The sequence below is a fragment of the Zonotrichia albicollis genome, chromosome 8, assembly GCF_047830755.1.
Source record: "Zonotrichia albicollis isolate bZonAlb1 chromosome 8, bZonAlb1.hap1, whole genome shotgun sequence".
Taxonomy (NCBI): domain Eukaryota; kingdom Metazoa; phylum Chordata; class Aves; order Passeriformes; family Passerellidae; genus Zonotrichia; species Zonotrichia albicollis.
In genome coordinates, this window is record NC_133826.1 from 26,438,304 (window position 1) to 26,454,630 (window position 16,327).

A 16,327-nucleotide genomic window follows, 5' to 3' on the forward strand; every position below is an offset into this window, starting at 1 on the left:
TTTTGTTTATGTTCACATTCCAAGTACATTTAACTGCTGGATTTAATGAGTAGTTGATTTGTTTCTTGACTGTAGCACAGAAATAGACATTTGTGATTTCCTTTCAACCTCCTTTCTCCATATTTAAATCTGGATCAGTCACTCATATCCCTAACTGAATTGCAGAGAGGGAATATCAGTCTCCTTTTATCTATAAAGGCTACCAAACAGGCCTGTGTGATCCATAGGGACTGTTCCTGAGAACTTCAGGAAGCATCTACTTGACTCATACTAGTAATAGTTCATTCCATTAATTAATTTTCTTTAGGTTCCTAGAAGTGTGTCTCATCCCCATGTCCCTCCTTTTGATCTCAAAGCACACTGTAATATAATCCTGTGTGATTTTATTTTTAGGAATCCATGGGAAAGAGTTCTGATGGGAAGGCTTATGTCATTACTGGAATGTGGAATCCTAATGCGCCCATGTTTCTAGTACTTAATGAGGAAACTCCAAAAGGTGTGGAACCTAATCTGTGTGTTTGTTTTACCCAGCAGGGGTTTGGTGTATGCACTTTCTCTTGGCAGTCGTGGTGCATGTCTAAATCCATGAAACATTGTTCCAAGAGTCCATTGCTGGGAGTTTTTCTGTATAAACATGCCCAGCACAGAGTTTTGAATAACTCTTTATAGAACAGTGTGTGGTGCTGATTTGGAGATGTTACATTAGTGTTTGGGGCTGATGTGCCTGTCCCTGGTTATTGGGGTTTTGGTTCTAAGCATTTGCAAATTGTACTCAGCAAAGCAGTATGAATAGCAGGCATTGGGATTCTCCTTCTTCTAGTTGTGAGCTGATTACAAATTTCATCCCCTGCATCTTGGGGCAGCTGGCAATGATGCATACAAGTGCTTGATTATATAGCAGAGTTTCTTATTGCTGGAATTTATATTCTCTGATGGGATTAAAAAACTTGGAATGTAAGTCTGGAATTTGTTTCCTGTCCTGGGGCAGAGCTCAGGTCATTTGCTTAATGCGTACTTAATGCATACTTGCATATCCAATTACCTACAGCCAATGTCACTGTTGCTGCTGATGGATTTTCACACTACATTATTTCTAGTAGTGTGTAACAGAACTCCTTACACTTCACAGTGTGACCTTATCCTCTGCATAGTCCTTTTGTTTGATGGGGATTGTGTACTTTAATGGTGTTTTCTTTGCATGATGTCTTCCCGCTGTCTTTAAAACAAGGACATAATATCTTTGTTTTTGAAGTTATCAGATGGTTAATGCACACTTTCATTCTGTGCAACAGGCATGGAGGGTGTAGAACTCAGACAAATAAAACAGGTGCAATATAATCATTAATGAAAGGATTTTTAATTTGAAACAGGAGTTTAGATTTGAGCTGTGCCTAGTTTTTCTCATGTTTATGTTTCAGATAAGCGTGTGTTCATGACTGTGGCTGTGGACATGGTTGTCACTGAGGTGGTGGAGCCAGTCAGGTTCCTGCTGGAGACCGTGGTGCGTGTGTACCCTGCCAACGAACGCTTCTGGTACTTCAGCAGGAAAACCTTCACAGAAACTTTCTATATGAAGCTGAAACAGGTAATGCCTTTGGGTTTTTTAATTTAGAACATTTGTCTCATGTCACTGACATATCTTCTGAAAAATACCTTTGCCAGGGTTTTTCTCCTGAGAAGCTGAGAGGCCTCAGAAACAAAATGTAAACAACAATTATTCCACTGCTGTTGAATGTGGCAGGTGGATCTTTGATTGGTCTCACGTGCATTATTTCTACTTGATGACCAATCAAGGTCCAGCTGTGTCAGACTCTGGTCAGTCACAAGATTTTATCATCATTCTTTTCTAGCCGTCTGATGTCTCCTTTCTCTTTTAGTGTAGTTTTAGTATATCATTTTCTTTTAATATAATATATATCATAAAATAAGAAATCAGCCTTCTAAAACATGGAGTCAAGATTCTCATCTCTTCCCTCATTCTGGGGACCCTCAAACACCACCACAGTCTCACATGTCCTAATTTGGCCTTTATAAAAGTTAGTATGGCACCTGCTCCTCAGCAGGATGTTTCTTTGAACTGTTTATTTCAGGGATGCTCTAATGCATAAGGATTAAGTAGCATGTGTATGGTTTCAGTGTCATGGTTTAACCCCAACTAGCAAGGCCCACACAGCCACTCGCTCACTCCCCCGTGGTGGGATGGAGGAGAGAATCAGCAGAGTAAAAGTGAGAAAACTCGTGGGTTGAGATGGAGACAGTTCAGTAGGGAAAGCAAAAGCCATGTGCTCAAGCAAAGGAAAACAGGGAATTCATTCACCACTTCCCATGGGCGGGCAGGTGCTCAGCCATCCCCTGGGGAAAAGTGTAACATTGGCTTGGGAAGGCAGATGCCATCATTCCAAACATCCCCCCTTCTTCCTGCTTACCCTCACTTTATGTGCCAGGCATGATGCCATATGGTCTGGAGCATCCCTTGAGTCAGCTGGGGTTAGCTGTGCTGGCGGTGTCCCCTCCCAGCTTTCTGTGCACCTCAAGCCCTTTTGCTGGTGGGGTGGCCCTGACTCTGTGTCAGCAGCTGCTGGGCAGGAGCTGAAACTCCCTTATGTTATCAACACCATTTCCAGCAGAAGCCCAAAACAGCCACTGTGAAGGAAATAATCCTAACCCACCACACTTTGTAAACTGAATTGTAATGAGTTGTAAGTCATTGTTTTGTGGGCTTCAAGTATTTTGAACCTGCCTATTGAATTGTCTTTAATTCTCTACAATCACTAAAGCAAGTCCACGTGACTGGTAGAACTGGGCAATGGCTCTATAATTGTTCCTTGTAAAATCCAAGGGCTGCTGACATTTACAATATGAGGGCAGATGGCTGTAAGAATGTGGCCAATTAAAGACAAAGGTGATGATGCTGAGATGTAAGAGAGTGAGGCTGTTATGATTGTAGCTCAAGTCCCTTCTGGTTTTGGCCTTGGCTGAGGTACATACAGGAGTACATCTGCCCACTCCCTGTAGAATGCTGTGCAGCTGCATCCTCCTGCAGCCACTGCTCACCTCCTTTCTCCACAGACTGATGTCTTGGTATTGGCTCCAAAAGTGAAGAGCAGAGGCCAGGTTGCACCACTGTTCCAATGCCCACAGTACACGATCTTTAGCTAATGGAACCAAAGAGCAGGGATTTAATTTTACTGAGCCTAAAGGGACTGTTTGATTTGCTGTCTTTTTGTGGAGCATAGCAATAGGTCTGAAAAGACCAAGCTGTGTTGATGTTACATGGGAAAATTGCTGCTGTGTTTAACACTTAGGGAGTAAATAAATCTGAAGCAATGTTGTTTCTATATTTCTTCTAGAGATTAGCATAGCAACTTGGAATTTAAGAAAATCTGAGAAAGCTGACTGTTACATGCAAATAAGAATATCTGCCTTTTGACATTAAAGAAAATACATTTATAAGTATTCTGTTCTCAGCTGTGTGATACTTATCTCTTATCAGTTCATCTTGCCTTTTAAATCACTTGCAACTGTACCATTTTTAATTGGGTAATATGGAAGCTTTCTTTTTCTCACCCCTTATAATGTGACAAACATACACATTCCTGTCTTCCCTGAAGAAACACGTGCATTTCTTCCTGCTGCAAAATTCAGAGTCTGTTGTGCAGATTTTTGAAAAAGGAATATTTTTAGTCCTAGTGATCCTTCTGCAAGATGAGGTCCTGATTGTGTTTGCCAGGATCTCTTTGGGTGACTTGTATCAAGTGTTTTTTCATCAATTCTCAGTTCTATTGCAGTAACTGCTCCTGCCAACGCCTTTGAAAGATCCTGTACCTCAGGGCACTGTTACTCCTTGGGAAATAACTCTGCAGATGGCAGTGGGATCAGCCATTTGGGAACTTCTTGGGAAGGCAGTTGAGCATTAAGTAGATTGTAAAAAAATCATAACCCTTCTGAGGAAGGATTCAGGCACATTTACTAGTCTGAACTGAGATGTGTAAGGTGTGTGCTCAGGTATAAAGAATGCTAAAAGCTGACAGAAATGCAGGTTAATGTGTCATTTAGGATTGTTCTTTCTATCTGTCTTACTGTTTTCCTCATGCACATTTTCGTTGTTGGAACATGGTCCTTGTAATGGTGAATTTGTGCCTCAGAGAAAACCAGTAGTCAAATTTTTTACATTTTATACAGGTAGGTCTTGCAGTTAACCAGAACATGTGCAAGGAGCTGAAGATTTGTAATAATTTTAACATACAGCAAAACCCACAGTATCTCATGCCTTACTCTCTCAAAAATAAAAGCTATAGATAGCCATGCTTAATAACATTAGTGCTATCAATACGTAATTGATTTAACCAAGTATTTTGCAATTACTCAATGATGGTGTTATGTGAGAATAAAACAGGGATAACAGCTCTAATGTTACCCTACTTAATTTTTAGAGTTCAGGCTATTTGTGCCTACACCCCAAAACTCATTAAGCTGACTTGATGAGAGATTCAGTCAGCAAACTGGCTGGTAATTGGAGCCTCTGCTTTAAGGGAAGTGGGTCTCAATTATTAATCTAAAATAAATGAGGAAAGGTTTCTCACTACAAAATAACTTACACTGTGTCAGTAAAACAGTCCCTATTTAAGCTGCTCATTTGCATCATTTCACCAGGTGGTTGGGATTGGAAGTGTTGGTCAGTAGTTTGTGTATATCTCCTGTGCAGGTATTGTGGAGCCTTTCAACTTCATCATATTTGTTTTCCAACCAAGTTGAGGGTACTCTAACTGAAACTGTGTTATTTTTCATGAATAATTTGATGATTTTAGTATGTTCCAATAATTACCTTATTTTAATGGATTAGACAAGATGCACAAAGAAACAAAAGCACAGCATTTTGGGCTACTTCATTTAATACCATAATTAGTTTACAATTATATACAATTCTCTAAAAATGTAGTCATCACAACATGTCACTGAAAAATAACTGTGTTCATAACTGTAATTCAAAGGAAAAACATATCTTCTTTTTATTTTAAATCTTGCAACTGCTTAAACTATAGTTAACTGGCTTATTTTTCTTAGGAAAGTAATAGAACTGTGGGATGGTGTAGGTTCACAGGGACCTTCAATATCATCTAGTTCCAGACCCCCTGCCATGGGACTCCATTACATTTCTCATTGAAAGGAGTGTATTTTAAATTGTATTATGCTGAAGATACATTTTCCTGGTTTTTAGTGAGTAAAGAACTAAAAAGAGATTTTCACAATTTAAGGCTTTTCTGAAGGGTGAGGTTTTGTTTTTTCTGCATTTTCTTCTTTACCTACAAAAAAAATTACTTTTCCCCCCCTCAGGCATTCAGTTCCTGTTTCACTTACTCCGATGTCTTTCCTCTTTGTTCTCTTCTATTTTCTTTAGCTGAGATTTATCTTTGACTTAATCTCATTATAGCTTATTAAATAGGCAAGTTTTTTTAATCATTGTTCTGAACAATACTGAAAATGGTTGTTAAGAGGCAACTTTGGAAATAGTGCAGTTTTATTTATATTTTCTACCTGTAAAACTGAGAGAAACAGAACTGTCATTTTTGCCAAGGCAAGAAATCTGAGGCAGTCCTGACCAAAGTATTGTATAGCCTTATTTTTCAACCTAATACATATCCATATTTTCATTTAGTCTGAAGGAAAAAGCCACACAAGTGCTGGAGATGCAATTTATGAAGTTGTCAGCCTGCAAAGAGAATCTGCCAGAGAGGAAGAATTAGTCACCCCAACAAGTGGAGGAGGGCCTATGTCATCCCAGGAAGATGAGGCAGAAGAAGGTAAGGATAAATGAGCACTTACAGTTTCCATGGATAGTATACTATTGTATTTCTGCTGTTAATGTACTCAATTAATTCTTAATACAACTGCTTTGGACAAAAAAATTACCACTTTTTTTTCTATTAGGAGTAATAGTATTTTTACCAAGCCATTGTTTGGATGCCTTCTAATAGCAGCAGCAGATGATGTGTGTCCATCTTTGTGTGCTTCCAAATGCGTTGCTGAGGCACCTGCGCTCTGCCAGCAGGTTAGAAAATGCTTTTCAAAGGTGTTTTCTTCTGGTCAGAATGTGCTGTGCTACTGAAGAGGACAGCATGAAATTAGGCTTGAAATGGCAGGTTTTAAATGCCTGTTTTAAAGAAAAACAAAAAAAATTCCCAGGCTCACATGGGGAATTTCCTCATCCCCTAACTGCTTAACATGTGATTTAGTTTCCCTCACTTATATCTAGGGTTTATTAAAATATCTCCTGGTTCAGTTGGAGATTGCTGCAGTTCATGGACCCAGTGTATTTGCCTGCCCCTTCCAAAGCTAACATACCTCAGTGTATTTCCCACTGTTGGAAGTTTTAGGGGTTTTTTTCCCTCTTGGTGGGTGGAATTTTTTGTTTTGTTGTTTGTTTGATGGCCCTTGGCCTACTGTTGTCTCTTTGTGCTCTGAGGATTAGCCCATAGCATTCAGAATAGGCTTTCCCTGTGCCATTTTTGATCTGAATGTCTGATCTACCAGGAATTGTGATTATTTTTACCAAGTTATTCTTCAGATCTCTGCCATTCTTCTGTCAGTACTGTAAAAAGTCTCACTCACTACTGTGGAAAAATTCTTCCTTGATTCTTAGTTATTGGTAAGTGTTGGATTTTAGCTTGTGCAATATGAGTCAGAACCCTGGGATTAACAGAGGCTGGAGCAGGCAGGCGTGGTTATTCTCGCATATATGTAAACCCTTCTACATATCCCAGGTGACACCAAGCTTGCAAAACCCCCACAGTCAGGTGCTCTTTGATCTGATTCCTGAAAGGGAGGGGAATGGGCACAGATCAGCGATGTACCCCCTTTGTATCAGGTGCTACTTCTGAATAGTACAAATGCTGTTTTCTCCAGAGGATTTCTTCTGTTTCTTTGGTATTTGGGATTGCTTTGCTGTTCACAGCAAGAATTAGTTCAGATTTGGCTTTTGGAACTTGTGGATCAGTGTAGTGTAATTCAGCTGTTGGTGTTCTTTTCCTTGCAGGGTGTGTGAGTTGTAGAGCCAAATTGATCTTAAACTTGTTTGATAGGGTAGAGTTTAAATAATTAAATATTTTTTTCCAATATGGCAGTTATTGGGAAGGATGCAGCTGTTCCAGAATGTGGCGAATGCAGCACAATTAGGAACAACATGCATACTGTCCTCTTGGTACTATTACAGAGTGGCTTTATCTTATTGCAGAGAACAAGTATTCCACTGGAGTATGAACCTAAGTTAACTTTGGTTTAGTTCTCTAATGCTAGTTTCCATATTTTAAATGTAGATTACTTCCTAAGAGAAGACATTAAAAATATGATGTGCCTCTGTTCTCATGGAAACCACATTTAGAGTTCTGTGCTGAGAAGTTCTTTATCCTGGAGGATATGCAGGTTCAATGAGTCATTTGCAGTTTTTCTAAATAAATCTCTTCATTCTTTTTTTTTTTTTTCTTTTCAGGGTACTAATTATGATGATGGAAAAAAACCCCTTGAGTTTACAATGTCTTGTCGTGGCCTTGGAAGAAGGCTTTTTCTTTTTTAATCTTAAGTGTGATAGCTACCTGGCTATATAGGTTCTTTTTACTTTTCTCCTTTTTTAATTTTTTCTTTTTTGCTTTTTCCTTATATGCCCACAGAATATTCTTTAATTGATTTCAAAAGCACTATACATTGCATTTTTCCTGTATAAGAATGCACTATTTGATTCCTGTGTACTCTGCATGCACACAGCTCACTGGGATGTCTTGTGCCATGAGTATATGAATAAAGATGGTCATAAAAAAGAAGGCATTTTCCAATATTCTTTTCTTTTTGTTTTAATGGGAGGCCAAACATGGTACCTGCCAATAATGATTTTAAATAATCTCTATACTAAAGTTAGGCCTAATGTCTTTTAACAAGTGCTTGTAGAAATGAAGCTCATACAGTCTCTAAATAGCATTCTTAGCTATTGATACTTTTTCTCATTTTAGCTTGATTTTTCATGTGACCAGCTACATAAAAAATTAAGACCTTTGCTAAGATTGTGCAATTGTTACCTAGAGATATTTCAGGTCAACCTCACTTTTGTTTTTTAATTACTAATATTGTAATAGATATTTCTGGCAATCCAATCACTTATGGTCCCTTGCTTTGGAGGTGATAATTTAAAAAATAATTTTAATCTCTTGTTAAAGCCTAAGATGTAAAGCACACTCTTTAATAAGAAGCTTTCTATTAAATTATAAATGTAATTTTAAAAATATAAAATGGGATAATGAGGAAGTTCTTACCCTTTCTGTAAAGGTTTCAAATAAAGTGGATTTAAGTATCAACTTTTATTAAAATGCAGAAAAGTTCACTGTTAACCTTAAGTAGAACCTTGTAAGCAGGTGCAGAGCACAGTTGGTTGAACTCCTTTTTCTCCTTTCTGGAGAATTAAGCAAAGTGAGAGCATGCCCAGAACTGATGGTGTGGATACTGCAGTATTGGAAAAAGCAAAGCTCAGAAAGCATTTTATTGTAGCATTGTTCTGCAGAGGATGAAGTGGCTGCACTTGTGAGCTTAAGGGTTGGGGGAAATAGCTTTCCAGCAGAAGCACTTAAAGGAAGATGTAGTCCCAGAAATAAATAACAAAGGGAGAAAGGAATGAATAGGTTGGCTGCTTTTAGCAGCAGTGCTTGCTTAGACTGTGAAATGATGACCTTCCTTTTGGTCTAATATTTGAATTATTAGATTTTTTTTTTTTAATGAAACTTGACATTTCAGGAGAACACTAGATAACTCCATTTGAGTTTCTTCTGGAGTCAGGATGAAGTTGGAAGGTTAAGGATGACTGTATGAAGAAGAAGTTCTGTTCAAAACCAGAAAATACTCTTTAAGCTGATTATTACTGAGTTGAAGCTACTTTTGCTAACACTTTCTGTCGTCCCTGGTGTCTGGTTAGGAGCTCTTGTTGCCGTCTGTGAGTTGGCTGCAGAGTGAGCACAGAATGTTTAGGAGATATCCTGAAACAGGTAAAAGATGACTTACCTACCAAAAAGCTTCTAAACATGAGCTATGGGGTGCTTCTGGAAAACTCTAAAATGACTTCCAGAAACACAGAACTGTTTCCATTTGTGTTTTGTTTGCCGAGGGAAAAAATAAAAAACTGAAGAAAGTAAAACTTTCATCTTCCTATTCCTATTAGCTGTCTGAACACTAAGAACAAAAAGAGATAGACAATAGAAAAATGAACTTCAGGGGTGTGGAAGTTCAGATGGTGGAGGATTGACATTGAAAATAGACATGAAAGAACAAGGGACCATGAAAGTTTCAGGAAAGCTCTGGGGGTGTTGTGCTGGTCCCACAAAAAGGTGTGTGCAGGAGGGGAGAGGTGGACAATACTGAATGATCAGAAATGATCAGCCAGAGGAAGTTAAAAAGTGTGTCAGGTGTTGTGGGAGGGTAGAGGCTTTTTCAGTACTCGGGAAGGCAAAGGAGTAGAGGAGGTGATGTTTTAGGAGTGAATAGAACTACTGAGTATTTAGTGATAAAATAGGGGTTATGATGTGAACAAATGAGGGTGATTGTGTGAGAAAAATTGCATGACTAGTGTTGAAATAGTCAACTCTGCATTTTAATCCAAATTAAAAATAGCTTTGTGTACTTCACAGGAACTGTTTGTTATATTAATCCAATGCAGAGCAAAGTTGGGTCCTGAAGAAGATCAGTTAAATCTATCTTGGAGTCTTTTTATCATCTCCGTAAATATGAACTAATATGTCACAAATCCTAAATTCATGAGGCCATTTGGCCAGTAGCTATCTCCAGACAAGAACCCTTTCTGTAGTTCCACAAGGAAAGAGTTTTAAAATACAGACACTACTTAGAATAGCGATTGAAAAGAAAATATTCTTGACAACCCTGATGTCATTTTATGGACTCTGTCTGTAAAATAATCCAAAATGGATTATTTTTACACCTTACAACTTCAAAAATCATAAAATGAATGCACTCAGTTGACTTCTGGAGCTGTTATTGTGCTGCTAGGAGGAATGTGATCATGTGATACTTTCCTAAATAAATAGAAAAATACTGACTGTGGAGGACTTGTTATTTTTAACATGGTTACAGTTGATAGTTACAGTTGTATTTAGATTTGTTCATGCAAGTATGGCCTTTGTGTTACAAGGTGAGTACTTGAAATGTTTTGAACTTGAAGCACTTCTGTGGGTTGCAGAAGTATTTAATGTATTTGCAAGGTTATCAATTAAAAGGAAAATTGGGGGGTTTTTAAGGTTTTTTTTTCTGTTCCAGGAAGTGGAACACACCCAAGGAGTGTGACTTACCTTGAGCTCTTTTATCCCTCTCTTCTTCCTCAGTGTCCACTCAACACTCCTGCGGTGTGTGTGGGAACACTGTGGGTAGGGATGTTTTCTTTGATAAAATCTGTTCCTCACACTTCCTTTGTGAGGTTCAAGGCAAAACATGATTCCCTAATTCTGGCCTGTGGTTCATGAATGCTCCAGAGAATTCTGGTGATGCCTTTGGTTTTTTTTTTGCAGAATGATAGTAAAGGATATTTTCTAATAAAGGTAGGTTTCAGCTCTGTGGGATCATAGTGAATTCTGTTTCTTGGATCTCAGGCTTTTTGTTTTTTTATAACTTTCATAAAATCTGTTCAGATTGTGGTACAAAATAGACACAAAATGAGCATAAATTGGTGTTTTCATCTTGTCTGAAAGCAATTGCTGATTATTTTGAATAATTTGGATGCTTTATTTATTAGTGGTTGTCTTTCCTTGTCTATCTGTAATCAGTTTGAAAAAGGATTTGCAATCCTGCTGGCTTATTAGGAATTCAAACTTGCTATTGCTAAAGGATCTTCTCACGTTTTTCAGTTATCAGTTTTGGGTGGCCTCAAGCTGCCACTGCTTAGATAATTGCACAATATCATGTAATTAAAAAATTAGCCACTTTTGTATAAAGATTATTAAAAAGACTGGTTTTAACCAACAGCTTCTCTAACCTCAGTGTGAGGTACTTTTTTTAGTATTGATCATTAGCTTTCTGGTATTTTTTGAGTGTAAGTGATGTCTAATCTAAGCGCCTGGCATGCTGCCTTAAATGCCAGGCAACACATAACTTCTGAGTGTTTCTAACACTGATATATCTTTTTTCTCATTGATTATATCAAAGATGGAAGTAGATTGTAATCTACAAATTGATAAATTACTAATGCATTGCCCTAGAGTTGTGACAACACCTCCAGTTTTATTTCCTTGCCTGTTATCTGAGATGTCAGGGATCAGACAGCATGGTACATGTGTAACGTGTTTGTGTTTACCAGACTACCTCCACTGTGCAGCATTTAGTTGGCTTTGTCATCTGTGTGGGAGCAAAACTACTGAACTGAAGCAATAATTCTTCTGCACTTTCTTTTATTCAGCTTTAAGCATTTGTACATCAAATTTAGAGATGTCATGGTGGCTCAATTTTATGTGCAATACATGAGGGGAGGATCATCTCTTGGATGCCCAGTTAAGGTTTATTTTTGGGACATATAAAAATAATTGTCATTTCATATGACAGTGATGCAGGGCCTGTGTTGAAAGTATATGACATAGAACAAAGTGTTTTAAAGGTAGGGCATATCAGATATATATGAGGATATAAGGATTTAAAATGCAGAATTTGTTGTATTAAGAAGAAAAAGGTCATTTTGGCTGTCCATTGCACACAACCAACAGGACAGTTGGTTGTATTTTGGGAGATTTTTTTCCACAGTCCTTAACATGTGAAAACAGTGAATTATGGTGTGCAGTGAGGGAAAGGCAGAGGTCATCCAGCTGCATGCTGTGCCACCCTCTCTGTGTTATCAAATACAGGGTTTGGGATTCAGATTTTGTGTTGCATAAAGAAGCAATTAAATCTGCAGCCTTTTGAAAGGTAATCGAAATTTTGTGATTTTTCAGCATTAGGTTTCATTTGAATGATTCTAAGTGAAAAATGTGTATCATATAACTCCTAAAAAGGAATGAAAATCAAAATACTGGGTTTTTCTATTACTGGTTTGCTTTTAGTGAAAAATTGTTACCTTTATTTTTTGATTTTGCTCTCTTTACATGTACTTCAGTAGTTGCCAAATTAATTTTTCAAGTTAGTTATGTAACTAAGGTAAGCAGAAAATTCTTGTGAGCAGAATTCAATGCAAGTTCAGATTCATTAAAACTGTATTTTTTTGCTCTTGATTATTTCTCTTCCCTCTAAATAAGAGAATATACTGAGGATTATAATTTCATAAATAAGTTATTTGGAAGGCATTTGGAAATCATTCTGTGTTCATCAGAATATTTTGTAATGGTAAAAGTTGGATGTTTCTGAAAATCTGCCTTATTTAATACAAGAATGACTTTCGTGACTTAAACTTTGTTTCACTCTCATCCTCCCTGGCAGAAGTATAGTTCATGCTCTATAATTCCCTGTTACCTTATAAATGAAAATTTGCTCTTTTTCTGGCCTTTCTCACAATGCTTTTATCTTGCATGTATGGAAAGGTTCCATGTCAGTAACGCTGTGTCTTGTGCTCTGATAATATGCTGCCAACTTCAGCTCCTCCTTCAGGTTTGTTCTTCTCTTACATAAAAATCAAACTGTTCATATTTGAATTATTCCAGTTCTGTTCCCACTTATCTTAGAGACCTGACTTCCTTCTCCTTCAGACTGCTCCAGCTATATTATTTTTCAGTTCCACCTACTCTTTTTATTTCACATGTTTCAGCTTCTAAATTAAAACACATTAAATATCCCTTTTCTCTTTCACATCAGTGCTCAAATCTCACCTGTTCATTTTTTAATCTGCTTTATTCATGAAGATTTTCTACACATTTTATGAGGTACTTCACTTTTTTACTTCTATGCTTACCATCTCTGAAACAACTCTGTAAGTTGTTTTGTTGTCAAGTTTTTCACCTTGTTTCTGTTTTTGTTAACTGAAAAAGGAGTTTGACTTTTGAGCTATTGTCATATTTCAGATGGACTAGTAGAATTTCCTGAAGAAGGACTTGAACCACTCAGGGAAGCTGCTCTATAGCTATATAATTGGTGTAAAATATGGTTGAAGGAAGTATTGTTTAAAGCCAAATTTTGAAGTGTGATGCAAAAAAATGGCCCACTGAAAAAAACAAGCATCCTAAACCAACCAAACAAAAAAACCCTTTCACTGTAAAACTGGGTGGGGAGATGAAAAATGAATTTCAAGCACATTAAATACCTCCGTTTTTGTTGGTGTGAGTCCTTCACCAGAATTTATTTCTGAGAGCCAAAAAACAAATTTGATTCTGTTAATCCCTGATGGGAGAGAGGAACCTCTTTGCTGACTTTGTTCGGAGTTGGTTTCCTAAAGTATTTTTACAGTCTTTGCCTAACCTGTTAGCGCTATCCTAGGTACTGGGGTTACTCTCTGAGCATGACCTCTGTTTGATACCCTGGACTATCAAAATAAGAGATGAGAAGGAGGCCAAGATTTTGTGTTCCTCTATGTATGTTTTTTTTTTTCCTGTGGGGTATTTGCTTAGCTAGTTAGTGTGCAATTCTTCTGGTTTGAACACTGGATGCCTCAGTATTTTGTTTGAACATCTCTTATCAAGAAAAAATACAGACTGGGGGAAAGAGTGGGAAGTGAGCAGAAGTGTGGAGAATTTGTCCTTTGAGGAAATAAGTAGAGTGTCCTGGACAAGAAACTATAACGGTTAAGGTTTTGGGATTTTTTTTTTTTTTTTTTTGAGATGCGCTAAAATTTTTCAGGAGGGAAAAGAAAGTAAATGGCATAAATTGCAGGATAGAAAAAATTAGGCTTGAGCTGAGTCAAAAGAGCAGTAAAATCCTTGGAATAAACGGACAAAATTCTGTATATCCATAGACTGCCAATCTTCTGTGAGGGTTCCATCATATGTGACAGTAGCTTGGGAAGATGAATGGCATCACCTCAAAGTTTCCTTCCTGCCCTGCATGCTGAGCATGATGCCCTATGGTCTGGAGCATCCCTTGGGTCAGCTGAGGTCATCTGTTCCAGCTGTGTCCCCTTCCAGATTCCTGTCCCAAGTTCCTTTTGGTGCTCCCAGCCAAACCCAGCACACCTCTCACTCAGATCCTGGAGAGACCTGATCTAACCAGAGCTTGGAGTGGATCAGACCACCTGATCTCCAGAGATCTCTTCCAGCCCAGAGTATTATTCCATGCTGATTCCATACAGAGCAGTGCTTGCTGTGGGAGTGTGATCCTTCAGGCTTGCTTTAAAAAGGCTATAAATTCAGGCAATTGATTCATGAGGCATGACCTTTTTGTGAGTTTTGTGAATCATGATGCAATTCAAAGCAAAGCAGAAAACCTTTGAGATTTCCTGTTCCCTGGGGTTGGACTTAAAGCTTCTTTATGTGCACACATTCACAACCCCAAGGTTTGCTCCCTTGAGATGTCTTCCATTGTCCACTTGCTCTGACAAAGTTTTATTGCCCAGGTGATGGCTCTGAGAGGTCACGGTAAATACAGGAAGAAGGAGAAATACACAGAACATTTAGAAAAAGGCATCTGTGCTATCCCAGCAGAGTAAGGGTGGATTAAATTATGCTTTGGCAAATTCTGCATCCTTATAGATGCTATGGAACATGGAAAAAAAAAATGTAGAAATACTCAGAGAAAAATATCTAAATATCCCTCCCATCACATCTTTTATTTCTTAGCTTATACCTTAATGCTCTAAGAGGTTAGAATTTGTAAATAGTCTTTATAATGGAAACAAAGTAGAGGTTTTTAAGGCTGTTTATTCTCTTCTCTTTGCCCTGTTCTATTTTGAAGTTTGACATTAGCGTCTTTTGAAAGTGAGCATATGGCATTTCTAATTAAGGCCTGAGATTTTCTGACTTATAACTGAATAATACATTTCAAACACTGCCAAGCCTTCCAGATGAAAGACTTTTCTAGCTGAAGCACTGGAGTGTATGTGCTGTGTAACACTGGTCTCCTTCAGAATTTGGAAGCATTTTGCTGGGAATACCAACTCAGTGAGAAATCTAGGGGTTTGTTTCTGTAGGCTGATATCAGTATTCTTTGGCAAGCTCAGGTTTGGATCCAGTAAGAGCTACTGTGCTTTGTTGCTCACAGGATTCAGTGGAGCTGCATTTTGAAATGGTTTGGTCTGCTGGGGGATTTTAGTCATCTTTATCAGATTCCAGGCTGCAGGGTTTGTTTGTGTGTATTTTCAATGTTAACTCTTTTAGAGATATGCTGGGTTTATTCAGTCTCTCCAAAGAAAGTCTAATCTCTTCCTTTTGGTGTTGCGTGCCAAATTTTCTTCCTTTGCTTTGAATGCATAAAACCTTTCTGAAATTGTGGTTTGTGGTAAATTCCTGGTGTGAGCTGGGTTTCTTGAGATTCTTAATACTTACCAGTATCATTAACATGTACTTTGTGTCTCTGAATGACAAATGGGCTCATCTCAGAGGTTTTCTCAATTTTTTTTTTTCTTCCTTCCTTGGGAAGTAGAAGGTTACATTTATTGTTCGTCCCTCTAACCTAGTTGTGCAATTCAAGAGTGGAGAGAATTAAATAGAAGGCATTTGGTTCCCTATTTTTTGTTAGTTATTGCCATGTCTGTGTGGTAAGTGAGGAAATTGGCCTTTGCACTATTTTTGGTAGTTTTAAGGGGGAAGCTGTGTCTTCAAATACACGTTTTCCCTCAGGACACAATTGATTCCTTTGGTTACTGGGAAACCTGTCATTGTGATAGAAAATTTTAATTAAAATTATAAACTTGGGGATTTTAGATCTTATTTCCATCTTTAGGTCTAGTGAATGTGTGCAAAAGATTGTGTAACCTTCAAAATAAATTTTTTTGTAGATTTGTGATGCAGGTGGGTAGTTATTTTGATTGGATTCTTTTTAGTTGTAATGGGGAAGTATTTGAATGGAGGTTGGGCTGGTATTTGGGAACTGTAAAGCTGTACAAACAGGTTCCAAGCTGAAGCCTTTCACTAATGTAGTGTTTATTTTGAAACACAGAGTTTTCTGATATGCTTCTCTCAGGGCAACATTTTTACTGTTAACTGTCCTTGAAATACAGTATATGCTTTGTCCTCACAGCTCACTGTCAAATTCAAGTGCTGATACTTTATTAATGACTTGTATTTGACAACTGCTGAGAATATAAATTAGAAATCTGTAATTGAAGTGAAAATGATAAAGATGAAGAGTTAACAGGGTAATTGCACAAATATTGAAGATCCTCTACCTGAACTATGCTGTCGACATAAAGCTGAAGTGTTTAATGCACCTGAGGGAA

The 16,327-nt window shown here is 37.8% G+C and overlaps 1 protein-coding gene across 3 annotated transcripts in view; it reads left to right on the top strand.

Moving 5' to 3' along the window:
- Positions 1-16,327, top strand: part of RABGAP1L (RAB GTPase activating protein 1 like) — a 229,200-nt gene that overhangs the window by 30,871 nt on the left and 182,002 nt on the right. For all 3 annotated transcript variants that reach the window (XM_074546321.1, XM_074546319.1, XM_074546320.1), the window contains 3 exons: positions 394-496; positions 1,419-1,585; positions 5,657-5,801. In XM_074546321.1, coding sequence (XP_074402422.1) covers positions 394-496; positions 1,419-1,585; positions 5,657-5,801 — 415 coding nt within the window. The remainder of the gene's footprint in view (positions 1-393; positions 497-1,418; positions 1,586-5,656; positions 5,802-16,327) is intronic.